Below are 22,749 nucleotides of genomic sequence, written 5' to 3' on the forward strand. Positions count from 1 at the left end.
GCTCCCCCCCCCCCCCCTCACCACTATCTCTCCAAAGGATGGTCACAAATCGCACGAAATCTTTACTATAATTGTATCAACGACATATGCTTTCGTCGTCTCCACTTCACCTAAGAATCCTCGTATATTCATAAAAGGGCAATAATGCCATTCAAGAATGTGAATTTTGATTCCATTTTAGCACATGAGTCACGACCCATGAATCACAAAAATGATCCTCTTACATATTTCCACGTGGACAATTAATTAGAGGCCGTGGACTGACTACACCGTCGTCCAGTCTGGCTGCTTCGTGAGAGGCACCCTCCTTCCACGACGGTCTTAAAAGTCAACTCCTTCTCTCACGCAATCCCCTGTCCCGCGTAACACCTGACGACAACTTCTTCCCCATTTTCTTCTTTTTATATTTTTTTTCAGTCGTTTTTATTAAAACCCGCGAAGAACAAACATTCATTACATCTCTCAGATCAGTTCATCGAGTTTTACTTTGAAGAACACGAAGACTGTCTAAGATTGTTTTTCTTTTACTCTTCTCTCCTGGTAAATTTATTTGATTAATTATATTAATTGTTTCTCAAAATCTTTTTAATCCAACTTAAAGAAAAGTCGTTTTTAAAAAACTTCTTGATCAAAGAGTTAGTTAACGTGTCTTTCTGTAATCTTGCTAACTCCGTATTGTGTCTGAATCTAGAAATTACTGTCTCTTTCAGTTTACTTTCCGATCATAACTTGTGAACTTTCTTTGTCTTAATAACTTTGTTAATTACGGGTACGTAAATTTTGATATGATTGAAAGCTCAAAACTCTTATATTTAATGAAACGAATCTCATCTTTTGAGTTAATCGTTCTTGAAGAGTATTCAATCTTTTGAAAAAAATTCTTAATTTCGTTTCTTGCTAAATGTCTGAAATGAATATGTTTTCTGGTGACTCTGTTTATGCAAGAGTCAGTAGTTTTTGAGAATTTGATCTGAATTTAAAGATAAGCTTCCTTTTATTTTACTTTTATCTCTTTTTTTTTGTTAACACAGATAGTAAAGCCTCGGAGATTGAAGCCTCCATTGAAAGAAATTGTTTCTTGTGAACTTAACCAGTTTGAAGACATGGCAAACCGAACAGAAAATTCACTACGCTGGTTTGAGACTTTGACCAGAAATTAAAGATTAAGTTCTATTTGGAAGAAGAGATTCATATTATTGTCTTTTTCTGCAGTTCGATTAGTAAAAAGACAAATGGTGGCATAATGTTCCTAATAGCAACTTTCGCAGGAATAGTTATCGGATTTTTATTAGGCATATCTTTCCCTGCTTTGTCACTGACTAAAGTAAGCTTTTCATTTTACTTTCTTTTACTACAACAAGTGAATTTGGTGTGATTTTGGTAAACATTTTTTTTATTTTCTTGCAGATGAATTTTCCATCAAGCATACTTCCTATGGTTAATACTATATATGTAGAAGTTGAGAAACAAGAGATATCATCTAGAAAGAGTCCATCAAAAGGGCCTAAGTCAAGTGATGCATCATCTCATAAGGTGTGTTTTGTTTCTTCACTTTAACATGAATGATCATGAGTTTGAGTGTTTTGTGGATGAGCTTACAAGAGTGGTGCATTTTATGCAGATTTGGGTTCCATCAAATCCTCGAGGTGCAGAGATGTTGCCTCCAAGTTTTGTTGAAGCTGAATCAGATCTATACTTAAGAAGATTGTGGGGATTGCCTAAAGATGTACGTTATTACTATATAGTGTCCTGGTTTTGTAATGATCTTTAGACATATATGAATCTTTAACTTATCTTAATCATGTTTTCTTCCGTTTCTTCAGGATTTACCGGAGGTGAAGCCTAAGTATCTTGTTGCTTTTACCGTTGCTTATGAACAGAGGAAAAACATCGATGCTTGCATCAAGAAAGTATATCTCTCTTTTGCTCTCTTACCTTTTTTTCTTCTTATCTTTCCGCAGAAAAAGAAACTAAGCTCTTTGACTCTCTCTCAACAGTTCTCAGATAACTTCACTGTTGTTCTGTTTCATTACGATGGAAGAACTTCGGAATACGATGAATTTGAATGGTCTAAACGAGCTATACACGTTAGTGTACCTAAACAAACCAAGTGGTAACAAAACATTCCCTCTTTTTAACTATGTTTCTACCTTTTCCCACATCTAAAAACATCTCTCTGGCATATGTTACTTTTGAAGGTGGTATGCTAAAAGGTTTCTGCATCCTGACATTATAGCACCATATGAATATATATTCCTTTGGGATGAAGACCTCGGCGTTGAAAACTTTGATGCAGAAGAGTGAGTCTCTTTGTTTTCTTTTGATTTATTACTATTAACTCCAAGAATTTTAAAAAGAAAATGTTAAGAAAGCCAACTCGTCTTGCAGGTACATCAAGATTGTAAAGAAACACGGTCTAGAAATTTCGCAACCCGCTGTTGAATCAAGAAAAAAGATCACATGGAGGATAACAAAGAGAATACCAGGAATCGAAGTTCACAAGTAAGAAATTAACATTCACAAAAAAATGTAAAGTCCATTGCAAAAAAATGCAAACAAAACTAAAGCAAAGTTTGTGTTCTTGACAAATTCTTTCACCAGAGAAGTCGAAGGTGGGGCACCAGGCCACTGCAAGGACCCTCACTTACCTCCATGTGCAGGGTATTGATCACCTTTTCATTCATACTAAAATATTCTTATCTTTCTTGACCTCATGGTTTACTACAATGTTACTTGTTAGGTTTATAGAGATTATGGCTCCGGTTTTCTCAAGAGATTCTTGGCGCTGCGTGTGGCATATGCTTCAGAATGATTTGGTTCATGGTTGGGGTCTTGACTTTGCGCTAAGGAAATGTGTCGAGGTTAAGATACTAATGTAACTTTATTCATATGTGTGTATATATATTTTCACAAAACATTTTGGAAACTAAGAAAATCATATTTATATAATACAATGTAACAGCCTGCGCATGAGAAGATTGGTGTTGTGGATTCTCAATGGATTATTCATCAAAAGATTCCTTCTTTAGCAGCCCAGGTAAAAATAAACGATCAAAATATTTACCATTATATACTTAATTACTACAGCTTGATTGGTCATGGTTTTAAACATGAGATAATCTCTTAATAAATTGACCAGGGAACCTCTCAAGATGGGAAATCTGCGTTCCAAGGGGTAATAACTCCAAAAACTCATGACTATCTTCTTGTATCTACTTATATAAGGTCTTGATTTATCGGGTTGTTTACCAAGATTATTGATTATAACTGATATATATAAATATATGTGTTTTGGTTAGGTAAGGGAAAGATGTCATATGGAATGGACAATATTTGAGAAAAGAATGGCACGATCAGAGAAGAAGTATCTGAAAGAAATTGCACCTGCGTCTTCAAACTCTACACTTAATTAAACAACCAAAAACAGAGGAGGGACTGAATAGAAAAACGTGTTCAGATAACATTCCAGGAAGAAGGCTAAAAACTAGATTGTTGATATGGGGATTATGATTATAATGAGCACATATCCAAATACATACACAATGTAATTATGTAAAAGGAACTACATATATTTTGTTTCTTTTATTCTTGAAACACACTTGAAGTAAAAAAAAAAAAAAAAAAAAAAAAAAAAAAACACTTGAAGTCTCAACAATAGGCAAATAAGTTTTTTATTTTAGAGTCATTTCATATCGAATATAAATTTTCTTGATGTAAAATTATTCATGGATAATCTGTGATACTGCTGCAAGAGTATAACATCTCCTGCATTGATTTAAACAACAAAAGATGTTACCCACTTCTCAGGTTTGATAGAGTTTGCAATTTGTTTTATTTGCTGTTGATATTGGTACAAATGGCCCTGATGATCATAAGTAACATCAAACTTGAAAGTACGACAAAACTCTGCATGAACGATTTGTCTGGTTATTAACACTTGGCATGACTTTCCAATTAAAGTTATAACTTTTCAGGCTTTCAGCTCATCTGATTATAAAGTAAAAAAAAAAGAAGAGGTGTTGTTAAACTAACACATAAAGAATTATGCATTAGAGGTACAAAATACTAATTCAAGTCTCCAAGTAGATGACGCTCTTTGTTATTATTGAACCAGTGGTCCGGTCTACCTCTGATTTCAATCTTCCTCATATCATTCTTTTGGAGATCATAAAATATAACGTGAAAGACAGAAGTTAAATATCAAAATTACCTCTAGGCATCTGAGTTGTACCGTTTCTGGAATCACAACAGTGTTTTAACATCTTAAGCGACTATTTTTCTCTCACCAAGTATTTTTAACTTTTGTTGGTATCTTTGTTGGAATTGTAGTCTTAAAACTTCTGTCTTTCACGTTATATTAAAATTACCTCTAGTTTTAAGACTACAATTCCGACAAGATCAAATTACGACTGTATACCCTCCTCTCTTACTTCACAGCCGCTAAAGAAATCTCGAATGTGTACACAGTAAACTACAACCATTGTTTTTAAAACCGGACCGATCCGATGTCCGACCATGAACTGGATATGTAGTCGGGGTGGATCTAACAACTGGTTTTGTCCATGGACATGTCAGGTAGCAAGATTAGTCTCTCAAAGCTATTAAAAACTATTTAAACCATCCAAAATTTCATAAACCAACTATATAAACAAAAAAATAGTTTATGCTTACAATATTTGATATTTATTTATATTTTAAATATTTACTAATATTATTTTATAACTTATATAGTATTAAAATATATTGAACTAAATTATTGAACCATATTTGATCCGGTTTCGACCATATTGAACCGTGATCTAAACAATTTTCCGGTTCAGATGGATGATAAGTGTATCCGATTGAAACGTGGCCCTACCTTCTCTAGTTTTTGGGCTGGCTCTTGAATTGAGGTTTTACTTAATTAAGGTCCATTTAAACGTTAACGAGCCTACATTAACCACGCGTTAATGACCAATACTTGAAATATACAACTGTAGCATAGCATATATAGTGTTGTAACTTCTATTGTTTATGTGCTTGTAATAGTCTAGGGTTACTGGTATTGTGTTAGAAACTAAATTCAAGGAGATATTAAGGATGAATAAATTGTAGTACGTAATAAATTTCTTGCAATGCAATATCTTTATTTTATAAACAAAGATATTATATTGGAATTTGGAAGGAGGTGATGCCTTGGACTTTTGTTGTCTTGAATCACTTAAAACGAGGACCAGTGAACTTATCCGGTAGGTTTTCACAAATATCATATAATAATGGTCGACGATGACTTAGATTTTTAGGTCGTCCGTTCAATAAATACAAAAATCTATGGTTATGAAGTATCCGATATTCATCTTTAGTTCAATCAATGTGATTCTCATATAGTGAAAAGCCGACTATTAGATCGGAAAACAAAAGATATTTCTCTCTGAAAGATCAGGGTTTGCGGAGAGAAAAAGAAAGCTGAGAAAACGAATTGGTGGAGAGCCTTTCAAATGTAATGTTTAACGTAATTTTAAACTTGTCTCACAATGAAGGATTAGAGCATAATTATCGGGAGTTCTTAGGGTGAGGTTCTTAGCAGAATATAAGAATCCGTCTCTTAACTTTTAATTAAAAAAGCTAAGAACCGGTTCTTGAAACTCTTATTTAAGAACCGGTTCTTAGTTTTTTTAGTTAAAAGTTAAGAGACGGACTCTTATATTTCGATAAAAACTCCACCATAAGAACCCCTCAATAATCATGCTTTTAAACATTTCCATATGGCTCACTGAAAAGTGAAAACAAAACAAAACAAATAATTAATTGTTCGTCCAGCACTGTGTATACAACCATCATGAAAGAAATAAAACTGGGAGACATAGTGGGACTTATGTAATGGTACATTGAGTGAAATAAAGTGAAAACAAAACAATCAGATTTATAAATATGAATTGCTTCTTTCATTGTTCCCTTAACCAACCCATCCATTTTTTTTCCGTCAAATTATTAATTTCATTCAAAGAAAGAATACAAAATTTACTACAAGCTGGCAGAAGAACAAGAAATCTCCAGAAACACAAGCCAATAGAAAGACAACTAGAACCCACACCGGGGCAACTTTTGAAAACACTAAACACCAACCCATCAATTTTACCTCTCTTTTATTTGAGTTCTATTTAGAACTAGGAGGGTTTCATGAGTATTACGCAGTTATAATAATTTTCGTATATTTTCAATCGACAATAAACGTAATTGACTTTTAGATTTTAACTTTATTAGTTTAAGAAATTAAATCCATAAAACCAATCATTTGAAATTTGGTTTAGCTATTTTAATTTTAATTTATTTAGATTTAGTTAAATTTCAATAGAAATTCAATTTATATTTTCTAAAAATAACAATTATATTACATTTGATAACTATATTTATTTAATATCTAAATATATAAATTCAATAAAATATGGTTTTTGTTTGATTTATATAAGATCATTAAACTAAACATAATCTATTAATTAATCTAATAAATCAACTGTCAATCGTTCAACTTAGATACATTATCGTGATTAAAGTAAATAAGTTTATAATATGGAAATTTAAATTAATTGTTTCTTTACACCATTTAATAGGTTTTGGTTAAATTTTCAAATACATAACTATCTAAAAATTTTGACTTTGTTAATAATATATATCTTAATAATGCATTTGTTAAGAAATACTTTTAATTAATTTTGAAAATATATGTATCTAAGTTTTCTATATTTCCTATCTATGAAAATATTTATATATTAAATATATTATTAGTTTACTTTTATTAATGTTAATGATGATATATGAGTTATTAGCATATTTTATAAACTTTACTGATAAAATAAATTTACATAAATGAAATTGTTGATGTCACAATTAATTTGATGTCATGTCATATTTTCAGAAGTCGTGTCATTTTATCTGTGAGAATAATATGGTGATGACATGTAAATAAATTTTCAAAAATCACTTTACAGTCAAAAATCACTTTACAGATAGATAATGTTTTGTGGATTGTATAGCTTTTGCCCAATTTACATTACAGTGTCCTAAAATTTACTGTTTTTACTAAAAATAAACCGGTAATTTTTTATTTCATTGGAATAAAATATGTTCTGATCACCTTTTTGTGGTGAAGAAGTTTCTTATCACCTTTAATTAAATATTAAATTATATCCTGACTAAAAACAAATCAATTGAGGGAAAATGAAATGAAATAATATGTAAACGATAGAGAAAATCGGGACCAAAATTAATTGTAGCAAAGACAAAGTGTGTTTTGTGGTGGTATGGCACGGTCCCAGTGGGAATATGATTCCTCTCTTGTAGACAAACCTTAGACAAAAACCATTATGGTAATTAACTTCATCTTCATATTTGTCAATAAGACCAAAAACAAATCTGGTTTCTTCCTTGTCCCGCATTATCTGTTCATGGGTTTGACTAAATATAAACAAAACCCTAATTTTGGAGACAATTAACGCCATTTTCAACTATTTGTTGCATGTAGTTGCATACGTACAGCAATAACTGCAAACCTATTCAAAGTTAGGTGATCTGATAACACTAGTTGTTTCTCGTAAGAACCTCATAAATTTTGGCAGAGAATCCAACCAAATTAATTTTTGTTACTCTATATATGATTTAACTGCAAGAGTTCTAGATAAACATAATTGATCATTGGATTGTTAGGATAAAATATTAATTTACTCAGCCAGCGACCTATTAGCTTATTAATATGTGTAGATGGACCGGTTTAAAGAACTATGTTGTTTCGCCAGAAAGGATGAAATTTTATACGTCTATTCTGTAAAATTAGACCCCATTTTTATCTAAGTTCATTTTGCAAGTAGTGGATTAATTTATATTTCATATTTGTAATATAATATCTCATAAAATGCGTGGCTAATCACGGGTGATTTTATGTATATGTGAGATTCCTAATATAGTTTTTTTTTGTCAACGATTCCTAACATAATTTGATCCTATTTATTTATATTTTTTGGCAAACTAATTTTTAAATAAGATAATTAATTAATTATCAATCTCCATTTAGGAAGAAGGGATAGTTTAAACCTAACAAGGAAGAGATTGCCAAACGATGGCACAAACAGAGATCTTACGATTCGTCAAACGAGGCATATATAATAACTAACGATAAAAAGACAAATTTGAGGCTTAAGTTCTTGAATTCTTGAAGTGACAAACCGCACCACTAGAAGTGAAACGTAGGCATTTCAGAACCATCATTTGCTTCCAGAGGGACACGTATAGTAAGCTAACTATCACGTTCTTTCATAATTTGACATGCTGATGTTGCAAAACTATTGGAGAAAAATTAATGATATATAATAGACGACTTACGCTGAGACGATTAATCAAAGCGATATGACAAAAATAGAATCCTAAGCTGATTGGTTACAACTGTGGGGAGCCAACCACATTTTTCAGCGGCTTTCTTAAACAGAAAAGTAGACCTATTTGAGGGTGACTTATACCTGCCTGCTTAATCAAAGATCGCCGTTTTCATCGATTTAGTTACTAAAGTTTGCTTCATAACAAAACATTAACACCATTTTAATAAATACTAGAACTTGATCTGCACGTCCGTGTGACTTTTTTTTTTTTTTTATAAATTGTATAATGACTTTTCTAATTAAATAAGTTATTTGGATATTTTTTAGGTTTCTACGAATCTACTCACACCCAGAAGGATCTGACTCGATCCCGTCCGGAAATTTATAATATCCGAATAAATAATTTTAAAACCTAAAAACATGATATTCAAAAAAATCGAGTTGTACTTGAATGGGTATTTAGATGCCAATGTCTAACTGATTTTGTAAAAAAAAAATTGTTAAACGGTTTGAATTTTTGTCGTGAATGAAACAATTTCATTCAAACATGTGAAATTATTATGGTTAACACGTAAAAATAAATAATTTCAAATTATTATAGTAGGTTAACATGTAAAAATAAATAATTTCAAATTATTATAGTAAAATCAATTAATAAAGTATAAAGAGTGAAAAAATAGATGTAATAAAATACTTAAAATAAGTAATTTATGTTTTGTACTTTGTAATACATGTTATCGAATTAATTAGAGAAAACAATAAATAAAGTAGTTAGAATTAGTTAAAAATGAATGAAAATCTGTAAGAAACCACTTAAAATTATGCAAGTATTATTTTTGTATTTCAGTTTTAATAGAATAGATTTGCTTATGTGTGAGTCATGATTTTATTGGTATAACATGTTAATATAATTTAGCTTTGGGTTTACTAGTTTCCGCTAATCATACCACTTTCATCATACCAATCCTGTTTTATTAAAGGAAACTCATCTCATCTCTCAACTTTCCTTATATAAATTAACACTTAGCAAAGTGATGATTATATTTGAAGTACAAAAACACTTGAAACTGTGTTTAAAATCCTATTTATTTGAGTAAGAAATAAAAAGAATGAATTAAAACAAACGGCGTCGACTATGCAATGATAGAAAAACGATGGATAATCACATGGCGCTTTGCCTTTTGTAGTCACGAAAATACAATCTATAAGATTTTTCCAATTATTAGTATTATCTCATTAATTGTCAGATAGAAAATCCAAGATGGATACTCCATGATCGATCTTGATCTCATTCGTTGAAACAAATTAACGCACTTAAATTTAGCTGTCCTTTGTTTCTTTTCAACTTGCACTCTATATAGTTTTTTTTTTTGTAAAAAGATCTACACTATATATAGTTTATTTTAAGTATCATTTACTATCTTTTTATATGATCAGTTATGCAATTGGAAGAATATACGGTAACTAAACTATCGTTTTTTTTAACGTCTGATTAATTATGTCATTACAACGCTGAGAAATATTACAGTGGCGTTTCTACATCCGACAATTTTACCACCATATAAAAATACATGTCTGACTGCGTCACTCCTACCCGCCATATGAAATCCATGTTTGATGATACGCCCTATGAGATCCATGTTCGATGATACGCCCTACACCATGCTGAAGACTTCTTGTAACTTTTTTCTCCGTAATCTGCATAATTTGCGTTTTCTGGGATTTGAACCCCAGACCTCCCGGTGTAGAAGTATTAATGAACCCTTAGTCAAACTACTGGATTTGCATTTCCACAACTAAACTAACGTTAATAACAACAATATATTTTTATATCAATAAAGATCTTTTTTACAAAACGTAAATTGTTCCATCATTCTATGAACATGGAAAAGTTATCTACACACCACATGTCATGCTTTGAAATCCAATACAAAGGGATAAAATGCATTTTCTTTTGATTAAATAACAACAAATCATATATGGTTTTCAATCTTTTCATCATATGAGGAACAATCATCATCTTTAAATTATTAATATTCTGACTTCGTACGAACATTGCCTGACTACGAAAAAGATAGCAAAATATAAATAAAGAAAATAAATGGGGTTTTATTAGATGGGGTCTCTCTCAAATACATAACCTTAGATCGTAAAGAGAGAAATACATAACCTATTGGATCCATGAGATTAGTAGGAAAAACAAACATTTCATGATATCAAAAGGAAAAAGCTAAAGGCAATCATGCTAAATGCTGAGTTTTGGACAGTAAAGGAATGGTTGGCAAAAAGAATACATAGTAAAATGATGAAATAATGAAAGGTGTTTCAGTTTTTTTTTTCATTTTAATTTAAAAGCAATTACCGTTTAATATTATAAGTTTATAACTGACGACAAAAGTATGGGTTTTCACTCTCGAATCTCAACAATTATCGGTCTTCACCAATTGAGACAATCAAAAACTGGGTTATACACTGTAAACGAAGAAGCCATATTGGCAACTAATGGGATATACACTGTAAATGAAGAAGACATCTTGGCAACTAATCAGTACACTTATCCGAATGTCTATCTTGAACTTTGTGAATGAGAACGAAGATACTGCCGCTTGTGAACTTAGTAGTGGCTAACTTTTGAGGATTTAAGATTTGCTTGAGTCGCAAATATAATGGAGTCACTGTTAAAAATTTACTTTAAAAAAAATTGTCTAGACAAGTTTTATAAATAAAAAATATTATTTCAAAATTATAGTTTATAACATAACTTTATTATAGTAATTTAGGATTTATTCAATATTTTATTATTTTATTATTTTTAAACAATTTTTTATTGAAATTTTATTTATAATTTATAACTTTTATATTTCACTATATCAAAATACAAGTAACTAAAATGAAACTCTTTCAATTGTTTCAACCCTATGTTTTTATTATGGACTCTACATCTACTAAATGCCTTAACTAGGTTTGAGCATAAAATCGAGATCCAAAATTTAAATCGAATCTGAACCAAAATTTCAGTATGTTATCTCATCTGAAATACAAAAGTATCTGGATGGATGTTGTAAGATGTTATAGAACATATTTGAACCTGAATTGTTATTAACCAAATCCAAAAAATAACTAAAAAATCTGAAACTAATATTCAGTGACTCAACATATATATTTGAAACATACATAAGTATTTCAAATACTCAATTTAATATTTGTTTTGATATATATGACATATAAAAATAAGTATTAAAATTTAAATAAATATTTTAAATATCTTATGTATAAATAAGTAATTCATAATTTGCTTGTTAAATTATAACTCTATTCTATCTATAAATTAATGCATATTGTTTACAAATAATGTTTATTTTTATGCTTGATTTAACAATTTGCTGACATTCATTAACTTGATGAATGTTTGACTAATCTCTATTCAATTAAAGAAAAATTCTATTGTTTATGTTTTCCTTTAAAATTTTGTCTTCTACATTAGATATATCTTAATCGAATAAATACAATCTGAACCAAATGATATATGATTACGTTATTGTTTTAGGATGTGGTACAAATTAGAATTGAAATCTACCAGATTTATATTTACAAATTTGCTTTAATAAAATTTACGATGTTATAAAAATTAGAATCAAGATCCAAAATACTCGATCCAAGCCTTGATGCCTAACCATAGCTTTGAAAATGGATATTAGGCGTAGTAAATCTTTGCCACACACCGCTTCAAATCTCTCTTGCGAACCCTCAAAATCCGATTAAGCTCACTCACCTCACTTTCTCATACAAAGAAATATCACACCGCCTGTTGTCACACAAAAATGATGCATCACACCGCTTCACATCTCTCTTAGCTTATAAAAGTTTATTCAATCTTTTATATTTTAAATGTAAAAATCTTTACTTGTATAAAATCCATTAATATAGGGTAAAAAGCTAGACATTTTTTACAACTTAATTAATATGTCACTACAACTTCAGTTTATATCAACCATACAACATAAAAAAATCATTATATCATCATCGTCTATTATTACTTTAGCTTTTTTCTTTGATCTGTAAATTTCAATTAAATAATATTATATCTATACTTTGTGCTTTCTGCTGAAATTGATTATACGAAAGTTCTCAGGTGGTGTGACAAAAAAGCTAATCATTTCTCAAAGTAATCAGCTAAACCTTAAAAAATTACATCTGACAATAAAAATAAACTATTTTATTACAAAACCACTCGTTTATAAATTTGTGTGTAACAGATTCTTATTTGTTGTACACTCTCAACTCAGAGTCTTTCACATTCGTTTTTCCGACAAGAACATCAAATCTTTTTTTTTTTTGTAACTAAGAACATCAAAATTTTCAGAGAAATGATTGTTCTTTTGTTCAAATCAAAGTTTCTTCCCTGTGATTAGCGATACTTTAGCTGTTGATCATCCAACAGTCGTCGTAGCTCCACCGGACTCTTCTTATTTTTTTCAGTTTCCGGCGACCTTTACCATTCTCCGGTAGTAAATCCACCGGTTACTAGAATTTCAGACAAAAATTGAAGATCTCCGGGAGGCGATTCTGTTCTGACATACACCAATTCCCGGTTTCGACAAAACCCACAATCAAGTTTATTCCGGCGAACCGGAACCGACTTTACCGGCGACTCACTCTTCAAACCGGAAATGAAGTTTATGGAACTAGGGTTTCGGCCTGATACATTCTACACTGTGGAAGCAGTAAGGTGAACACAAGAACTCAATCTTCTTTCTCTCTCGAATTTTCGAAATTTTTTGTTAAATTGTTCCGACCAATTTCTGATCTTTTTTAACTGTTCTGTCTGAAAAAAAATTCAGGTCTGTGTCTTCTGATCTACTGAATGATCTTATAATCCAAGTAAAATCCACCAAATATCATCTTCACAAGGTAATAAAAATTCCACTTTTTCATTGTAACATTTTCAAGATTTTTTATAATAATAAAAAAATATTTTCAATATTTGATTTCTGATTTTTATTCTTTTGGCGCAATTTATATTTCAGTTTCCGATGTTATCAAAATGCTTGCGTTTAAAGAACCTAGTCTCTTCACAATCACAAGAACCCGAAACCTCACAAGACCAGAAAGTAATCCAACTCGTTGATTTCCCCGGCGAAACAGAGGCTTTTGAGCTCTGTGCTAAGTTCTGTTACGGCATCACGATCACTCTCAGCGCTCACAACGTAGTCGCGGTACGATGTGCAGCGGAGTATCTCGGCATGACTGAAGAAGTCGAGCCTGGAGAGACAGAGAATCTTGTCCAAAGACTCGAACATTTCTTGACTTCTTGCGTTTTCAAGAGTTGGAGAGACTCACTTGTTGCTCTTCAGACCACGAAGGCTTTACCTTCGTGGTCTGAAGATCTTGGCATCACTAGCCGTTGCATCGAGGCGATAGCCAACAGTGTAAATGCATCTCCGGGTGACGATTTCGCGAACGTAATGGAGACAGGGTTGTCGAGAAACCGGTCAAGGAGAAGAAGAGATGAAAGCTTGTGTAATGGTAAGGCAGAGAACTCGCGGTGGTGGGGTGAAGATTTAGCTGATTTGGATTTGGATCTTTACCAGAGAACAATGGTGGCTATAAAGTCGTCGAACCGGAACGTTTCTCCGAGATTAATCGGTAATGCTCTTAGAATCTATGCATCTAAATGGCTACCAAGCATTGAAGAATGTTCTCCGGTTTTGGAATCGGTTATCTCCCTTCTACCAACCCAAAGATCCGCTGTTCCTTGTAGCTTCTTGCTTCAGCTACTGAAGACGGTTAACGTTATGAACGTTTCGCCTACTTCGAAAATGGAACTCGCGGTAAAAGCAGGGAACCAACTTGATAAGGCAACGGTAAGCGAGCTGTTGATACCCTTATCGGATAAGTCAGGTATGTTATACGATGTGGATGTTGTGACGATGATGGTGAAGCAGTTTCTGTCTCAGATCAGTCCTGAGAGAAGACCAACAATGACACAACATAGAAGATCTCGTTCAGAAGAAAACATGGAGGAGATACAAGAGATCAGAGGCTCTCTGTCTTCTTCTTCTTTTCCTCCGTTGTTGGTTAAAGTAGCAAAGCTTGTTGATTCTTATCTTCAAGAGGTTGCTAGAGATGTGAACTTAACCGTGTCAAATTTTGTTGAGTTGGCTGAATCTATACCTGAACTTTCAAGGATCAGTCATGACGACTTGTACAAAGCGATTGATATCTATCTTCAGGTAAACGATGTCACAATTAAATTCAGGGTCTTCTAATAGCATGTGCAAGTGAAACTGTCAAATAAACTTTAAACACATATAAATATAACTATTAACTTTTAAAACTATTTCATTACATTGTTAAATATACGGTCAATATTTTTAGAACAGGGCTTAAAAATAATTTGAGACACCAGTGCATTGATTGTTATATTTCACACCCTCTCTGTTTTCAGGTTCACCAGGAGATTGATAAGATTGAAAGAAAGAGGTTATGCAGAATCTTGGACTGCAAGAAACTATCAGTAGAAGCAAGCAAGAACGCTGCACAGAACCAGCTGCTTCCACTGAGAGTGATTGTGCAAATCCTCTTTGTAGAGCAAGCCCGAGCTGCGATTGTTACAAATACAAACAATATCACAAATAATGAGACAGCAGTTTTGAGAAGAAGCTTTACAACAAGAAGAGAAGAAGATGCAGATCTAGAAAGAGTTGAAATTAAACCTAACGGGGGATTTCAGAGCACTCCTTCGAGATTTATGGCGTTGTGCTCTATCCCAAGGCAACCTAAGAAGATGTTTTGCAAGTTATTGTCGATCAGCAGGAGTTTAAGCCAACGGATTTGAAAAGAAAAGATGGTGGGAGATTTTTTGTTCTACTGGTTTCTTGTCACTCAAGTCAAGTGTTTTTCATTGTCTCTTTGAAAGCTTATTTGATTTTGGAAAATTCATTTCTCATACCACATTGTAAAAGAGAATAATAAAGAAAATATGTACATCAGTTTTTTATTGGTTTTGAGAAAAGAGAAATGTATTTGAAAGAAACATATTCTTCAAGTTAAAAAAAAAACATATTCTTATGTCACAAACTACCGTAAACAAGGTAATGATGTGTTTGCAAAAAGCCCACCCGGAAATTAGAAAAACAAAACTCGAGCAGAACTCAGATTTGTTGATATAATGAGATTCTAGAGGCTTCTTATCTCCATCATCACCAGGTTCTCCTTAAAATCCAATGGTCTGAGTCACACCAGAAACAAGATTAATAACCATGGAGGTTCCCCATGAGACCCACCCATTTTCATCTCCATGTCGCTCAGCCTCAACACCGATCATTTGTTGGACCTCCGTCCATATGTTCCTCACAAATTCAATAACCGCTTTAGATCCTTGGTTAGGCACTTATTTAGACGATATCCGTATCGGGTTCTAGTCCAACTTAAATTTCTCCAGCTTCTTTGGCCTGTAAAACGAGTCTGCTATCGCTTGAAAATGGTTGTTCCTTTAATCAAGCTCCCTCATGTTCTTTAGGTCTGTGATTGAGTCAATGAAACCGATTAAGTTGTAAAATTGCTGCTTAGGTTTAGAACCTCGAGTTTCGTTAATCTCTTGATGGGATTTGGAATCCCATTGATCTCGTTTATATGTTCGTCAAGATGCTTTAGAAAAGGCATTTCGTTACTGAAGCTAGAAAGTAACGATGTTTCTTCAGCTGGATTGATAATCTCTCCAGATTCTGTGTTCCATATCCAATGTTTGTAGGTAATGAAGGCAAGTTGTTGAAACTTGCGTCTTGCTTAACAAGTGGCCTAAGTATAGAATCGATCCCAAACAGGATCTTTGAAATGTCAGGACAAAAATAGAAACTATTCAAACATTTACAATAAAAGACAAGAACCAAACTGCAATGTGCTATGCTTTCAGGGAGTACGGGTAGATTGTTGGCAGTCACATTAAGAATCCTGCTAAGCAACATTCATATAGACTCAAAAAGAGATTCAAGAAACTTTAAGAAACATCAAGCATTTCTCTAGATTCTTCTTCATGTTCAAGATTGCATCAGGTATATAAACTGTAAAAAGGTTTTTAAAACAGCTTCAGAACACAACAAATGAAATGCTAAACTGCACATATTAAGCAAGTTCATGGTGGAGTAATCAACCATGTCGGATGATTTCAAATTTTGGGAATTTATCAAGATCTTGATCCATGGTTTTGTGATTCTCGTTCGAATTAATAGAATATTAGAGAGGTTTAAATAAAAAGAAATTAGAAAAAAAGATTCAATGCTGAACAAGTCAGCATATTGAGTTGGTTTTTGCCATGTCTGTGATCAAAAGTTAAAGTTAGTTTAAAGTGTCGAAGTGGACCAAAGAATTTAATATGATTCCATGATGATAAAGTCAAACAGCCATCTTGTTAGAATGGTCATCTCAAGATCAATCCGGTCCACCTTATGTTTGATTCTATTGAATGTTGGCTTATGTAATTGAGTGGTTAAGTTAAACCCAAATTCTATAGTCTCCTTTTTGTTTTATAGTTTTCTTTATAGGGTAGTTTGCCCTAATTTCAAAACTCTCTCAGGCACTATTATCGAAGAGCCATCAGCCTCCATTTTCCTCAACGTCGGTGAGGCCTTCGGCCGCCGGCGTCGGGCCCTCTGCTCCGTCCAGTGCTCGTCACCCTCTTCTGCTCGTTCCTCATCGTGTTCTTCTCTGCGCCGTCTTCGGAGTTTTCAATTCAGTGTTTTGACCACCAGACCCGTCTTTTGGGGGTCTTCTCACTTCGTCATCATGTCTGTCAGCTTCAACCATCTTCGGATCTCTAGATCTATGTCTCGTCGACATGGTCTTCCACCAGCTCAACTGTCTCTTTCGTATCAAGTTGGTCGTGATACTCTTTCACCCTGTGTAAGTGGGACTCCACCGTGCTGCAGGGTTTCAGTTCCGATAGCTCACTTCTTGCTAAAGACGAGCTCCTCCCGGACCAGTCTCACCAGATCCAGCTCGACAAACACATGTTTTAACGGTCCTCTTCTCTGGGATTCCGAGGAGACCCGACGTACCGCTCTTCCACTGTGTCTTGCTGAAGAACCCGTTTACTCCGAAGGTCCCACCTCACTACGCTCTAAAATGCACTGTCTTTCCTTTGGCGGCGGCAGGCCCATCTCCGGCGTGTGTCTCCTCTCACTTCCGTCATACCCACTCAATCGTGTGTCTAGGGTTGGGCCGAGAATGTCTTTTAGTTGGGCCTGGACTACAAAGTCTACAATATCTGCTAGCCCACAAACCAGCCATCCAAACCTGAAACCTACGGTATTGTTTTTAATTATAAGTGCAGTATTGGTGTTGGTTTTTTTTATAAGGATTTCTGGTGGATTCATCGGGGCCTTTAACTTGCGTATAATGGCATATCATATTTTTAAGAAGATATTATATGTGGACTCATTGAGACGGGATTTATTTCGTTCTCTCTTTTCTCTGGAGGAGAGTACTTTTCTACCATACATTCTTCTTGTGAAAGAAGATGTTTCCTCGGCATTGCTGAGCATTAGTTTCAACTTTATCACCGGTTTGTTATCTTGCGTAGCGGTCTGTATGGGGCCAGAAGATGCAACCAAGATTATCATGTGTTGTCTCGCAGGTGAGGGTTGGCCTTCAACGTTACATTATGTGACTAAGTTTCAGCTGTCCGATTTTGTCGGGAATGCTCTATCGACGCATCCAAGCTTTGTCTTGGATTCGCAGTCATCTTCCTTTGAAGACCTATATCTTTATTAATTTGGTTTGTTATTGTAGTTTATGCTTTTGATTTAAGAGGATGGATAATTCCCTGTTTGCAGCGAAGAAAGTTAGATGAATGAAATTTGTAATAAAAAAAAGAAAAAGTTAGTTTAAAGTGTCGAAGTGGACCAAAGAATTTAATATGATTCCATGATCACAAAGTCAAACAGCCATCTTGTTAGAATGGTCAACTCAAGATCAATCCGGTCCCCCTTATGTTCGATTCTATTGAATGTTGGCTTATGTAATTGAGTGGTTAAGTTAAACCCAAATTCTATAGTCTCCTTTTTGATTTATAGTATTCTTTATAGCATAACCGCCGCCTGAAGTTTGAGAATGTCTTTAAAAGTATGTATAGCGATTATCCATCCATCACTGCAGTCATCATTAATTCCACTATATTCTGTATACGGTGCCTAATTTGGGGTTATACAGCCTAATTAATTTCCACCTCGTAATAGCTCCTAAACAATGCCTAATAGAGTCATTGCCTTAAAAATATCTACAAGTTCACGTCCCTGTTTTTAGGTCATCATTATTCCCTCCTCAATTTAAATCGTACTCGGTGTCTTCTCCTCTCCCACTCAACTAGATCCAACGAACATCATTTTCGGAAACTAATGTATTATACTTCCTTCTCCGCACCAGCTGTATTTCGGGACCCATTTTAATTAAAAATCGAATCTTATCATCATTCGTTATCACATCTTCCTCTTTTTATTCCCAAACATGATTTTGTCTTCTCTCAGGCTTATCCCCATTTTTTCGAATTTCATCTACCCCATAAAAGAAATCAGAGAAAATAAAAACGTCAGAATACATACCTCTTAGTTAAAAATTTGAATACATACCATAAACGAGTATACCGGTTACGCCTCTGGCTTGAATTTTTTTGTAGAGATTACCTGCAGATGACAAAGGGTGACTAAAGATGTTAGTTCAACAGAAATTATAATATACCAACAAAACATTAAAACCTATAAGCCACACAAAAAAATAAGCAAGTGGGAAAAACCGAGAAAAAAAAATGTTTAAAAAAAAATATATATTAATTAAAAGTAAACCATAAAAAGAAATACCTTAAGAAAAAGTGTTTGTTAAAAGAAAAAAAAGTAATTCACGGAAACGGACAACAGGTGTAATGACATCCGCCAAACGGTGACGGTGCGACAAAATCAGAATAACGCAACAGAAAAGTAGATAAGGCAGGGGATGACATATGTCGGAACGGTTAACGTTAACCGGAAGCAATTGAGAAAAGGAAGAATGAATTACACGAACTCACCCAAGTCACCAAGACAAAAAAGCTTTTAGGATGATTTCATTAATGGCGACGATCATCGTCACAGAGAGAGAGAGAGATCACGTACACCTTCTTTTTATCTCTCTTTCTTTTACACTTATAAAACGAAGATTTTTCTTTAAGTATATATGCGATTTTTCATATTTATTTTTGTTTTTTTATTCATCTGATGATTGTGGCTTGGGGTTATTGCCAGTGATTGCCGTTGTGGACGAGGTACATATTTCTCGAACTACGGTGGTGGACGTAGCAACCGTAGCACTGATTCTTAACCGTCGTTAACCTCGGCGGCGACGGAGGTAGCGGTGGTTTTGAAAGCGACGGAGATCTAGGACTCGATGAAGTGGAGGAAGATGATGACGTGGTGGACGACGGTAAAGCTAACGGAGGAGGCGATGCCGTCGATTTCGCAGATCTCGGCGGGTTAAGGAAGACTCTGATCTTCACTGAGGAGGAAACGAGGTCGTACTCTTCGATTAGATTCGCTAGATCTTCGTCGCACGTGATGGACACGAGCGCGTCGAGATCTTCCGTCGGGAGCTGACACCGTATAGTGACGGCGGATCCGCACATCTCAGCCATCTTCGACGCTAGCTCTGTCACACGCATGACACGCGCTGCCTTAGTTTCTCTCTCCACAAAATCGTTTTCCAAAAAAAAAAAAAATCAAATAAGAGCGGGAACTAACCGGAAAATGAGATGGAGCGGGGGACGGCGAGGACGCGGGTGTGGCCGCCGTTATAACGGAGTTTACCGTCGGGATAACGAGGTAAAATCTTCCCGCCATAGCTACAGAGAAATTTGATTGTGGAGTTCGTCACCATAATTACTAGAGGAAGATAGAGAGATTTGAAGAAGAAGAGTAAAGGATTCTTCTGGTAGGTTTGTCTGTGCAAGCCAAGTGATGAGTAACGTTAAGACCGTATTTATACTGATTTATGAAAATGTAAACAAACAATGGTGAGAAGAGAGAATAGCGAAGGGTATGGTTGTAATTTGGTGGACCCATTAGTTACGTAAGCCATAGTCTTCTCTTTTCTTTTTTAATTTCTTTAATAGAAAGGTGGGGAACCCCCGCCCCGAATAAGATAACATGATTTTATAATTATTTATATAAAAATAAATATAGCAATATTGAGACAAAGAAATTTAAGATAAGTAGATTTGTGATAAGGTTTTGATTTTTTTATTTGTATTGAGTGCTATATTCTATGAACAGTATTCATTAACATTCTCAGCCATATTATATTTCGGTGGAAAATACAAAATTTAGTGTTAGCTCAAATTCACTAAAAGTTTGGCCTAGAAAAATTAATGTGTTTCGAACATCATGCTATGGATCAATTTATGGGTGAAAAGAATTGTATAGTTATTAAATTAGCTAGTAGTAAATATTTGTAAATATTTTAGTTTGTATACTTTTATTTATCAAGTCAATACATATTAAATAATTGGATTAATCAAATGATACTTATATAATTTTGGGAATATTTAAGGGACAAATCTAAAGAAGAAATCCAAATCAATAAAAATATACTTTGAAATATTAACACAATTTATCATTTCTAGGTATTGATTTTTTTTTAAGATCAGTATTTTATGTTTATTTTTATAAAACTAATGTATGTATTATTTTTATATTGATAATTTACGTAAAATCATATATCCGTCTTTGTTCAATTTAAGCGTCCACGTATACAGTTAGACGCTAGACATTTATCTGTCACGTAAAAAGTGCCTATCACGTTTTAGAACACCGATAATAGTAGTATTTAATTTTTGCGAAAACCGTTTTTAGACCAAAAAATGGTAATTATGTCCCATTAGGTTAATTCTTATTTTGTACCATTTTTACCTCTAATGTCTTTTAGTATTTTCAAAAATAAATCAAATAAATAGTTTTACAAACTAAAAAAATTTGAAAAAATAGTAACTACCGATGAAATACCCATATAAATTTAGTGGTATTTTTTTTCAATTTTAAAAATGTTTAAATCATAATTTCAAATTATGTTCTACATAAAGTAGAATTGACATTCTATGAAGTAGAAAATGAAATCCACTTTTTCCATTGAATCCACTATGTTTAGAATACATGATCTACGAAAATTAATAGTACTCTAAAAATATTTAGACTACACATTCCGCACTTAACTTATCGCTCTAAAATCTGTAAAAATTGAATCTACAGATTACTATAAATCAAAAACATGTAGAAATCGAAATCTACACATTACTATAAATCTAAAAACCTGTAGAAAACGAGTTCTACAGATTTACTATAAATCTAAAACCTGTAGAAATCGGAATCTACACACTACTATAAATCTAAAAACTTGTAAAAACAGAGTTCTACATACTTATTGTATTTTATAGATAAGAATAATCAATTCCAAAAAATATGAAAAGAAAATATTTAAAAATATTCAGTTTCCATATATGAAAAAATGATTTTTCAGAAAAAATAAAAATAAAAAAAATCGTTTTGAAAATATTTAGTTTCTATATATGAAAAAAAAATTTCAGAAAAAAATAAAAATAAACAAATCGTTTTGAAAATATTCAGTTTTTCATATATGAAAAAACGTTTTTTCAGAAAAAATAAAATAAAAAAAAACGTGGGACATAAAGTGTAGGTTTAGTTTTTTTTTTATTTGAGGATTTGTAATGTTTTTTTTTATTTTAATTACTTTAATTATTTATTATATTTTAATATTTAACAAACATTTTGTTAATTGTAATTTCAAATTTATAATTGAAATTAAGGGGTATTATTGCCATTTTGAAAATAATTAATCTAATGGGACATAAAGTATATGAGATTAGTTTAATGGAACATAGTTACTATTTTTTTGCTTAAAAAACAATTTTATAACAACAATGACTCTAGGAGATGGATTACACCCCTCCACAAGGCCCATCGAATAACATGCCCTAATCCAGCAAGTCGGATCGATTTGGTCGGCTTGGCGGCTAAACCTATCGGCTTGACCTTAGAGTACTTTTAGCCGGTCGAGTAAGTCGACCAAAAATGCCCGGCTTGGAGGGAGCCTTGTCCAGGCCCGTATACTCGGCCTTTCACATCAAGGCCCAAAGAAGTACGATATTAGGACATCAGGGGCAGGAGTCCTATAAAAAGGTAAGGGGAAGCAACAAGAAAGAGACTTTTGGACGATTGAACAGACTGAGCGGCTAGATCTAGGGTTTTAGGCTATCTCTTTGATCTTGTTATTCTTTGATCTTGTTGCTCTTTCACTTTTCCTATCACTCTTGTAACCCTCCAGTTTAAACCTAATAAAACGTCTTTAGTCATCCCATTTCTGA

The 22,749-nt window shown here is 33.2% G+C and overlaps 3 protein-coding genes across 4 annotated transcripts; 2 read left to right on the forward strand and 1 right to left on the reverse strand.

The window, feature by feature from the left end:
- Positions 1-229: 229 nt before the first annotated feature.
- On the forward strand, positions 230-3,579 carry LOC106304185. The gene is made up of 14 exons (XM_013740582.1): positions 230-540; positions 1,032-1,135; positions 1,213-1,324; positions 1,408-1,533; positions 1,622-1,726; positions 1,824-1,910; positions 1,998-2,113; positions 2,199-2,300; positions 2,389-2,502; positions 2,602-2,661; positions 2,741-2,861; positions 2,963-3,037; positions 3,140-3,175; positions 3,300-3,579. The coding sequence occupies exons 2-14, from the start codon at positions 1,104-1,106 to the stop codon at positions 3,411-3,413; spliced, it is 1,200 nt and encodes a 399-aa protein (XP_013596036.1). The 5' UTR covers positions 230-540; positions 1,032-1,103; the 3' UTR covers positions 3,414-3,579.
- An 8,958-nt stretch (positions 3,580-12,537) lies between these two features.
- LOC106305879 (BTB/POZ domain-containing protein At3g26490) lies at positions 12,538-15,340 on the forward strand. The gene is made up of 4 exons (XM_013742290.1): positions 12,538-13,077; positions 13,190-13,259; positions 13,376-14,581; positions 14,797-15,340. The coding sequence occupies exons 1-4, from the start codon at positions 13,019-13,021 to the stop codon at positions 15,184-15,186; spliced, it is 1,725 nt and encodes a 574-aa protein (XP_013597744.1). The 5' UTR covers positions 12,538-13,018; the 3' UTR covers positions 15,187-15,340.
- Positions 15,341-18,459: 3,119 nt separating this feature from the next.
- On the reverse strand, positions 18,460-20,339 carry LOC106305880. Of its 2 annotated transcripts, none has more exons than XM_013742292.1 (3): positions 20,114-20,339; positions 19,493-20,021; positions 18,460-19,027 (listed from the first exon to the last, which is right to left on the reverse strand). In XM_013742292.1, exons 1-2 carry the CDS (start codon positions 20,247-20,249, stop codon positions 19,612-19,614), a joined length of 546 nt encoding a protein of 181 aa, XP_013597746.1. In that variant the 5' UTR covers positions 20,250-20,339; the 3' UTR covers positions 18,460-19,027; positions 19,493-19,611. The 2 variants fall into 2 exon arrangements, with proteins under 2 accessions (XP_013597746.1, XP_013597745.1); XM_013742291.1 differs by having other exon boundaries at positions 18,504-18,898; positions 18,974-20,021.
- Between the last annotated feature and the right edge of the window lie 2,410 nt (positions 20,340-22,749).

Source organism: Brassica oleracea, chromosome C7, assembly GCF_000695525.1.
Source record: "Brassica oleracea var. oleracea cultivar TO1000 chromosome C7, BOL, whole genome shotgun sequence".
NCBI classification, from domain to species: domain Eukaryota; kingdom Viridiplantae; phylum Streptophyta; class Magnoliopsida; order Brassicales; family Brassicaceae; genus Brassica; species Brassica oleracea.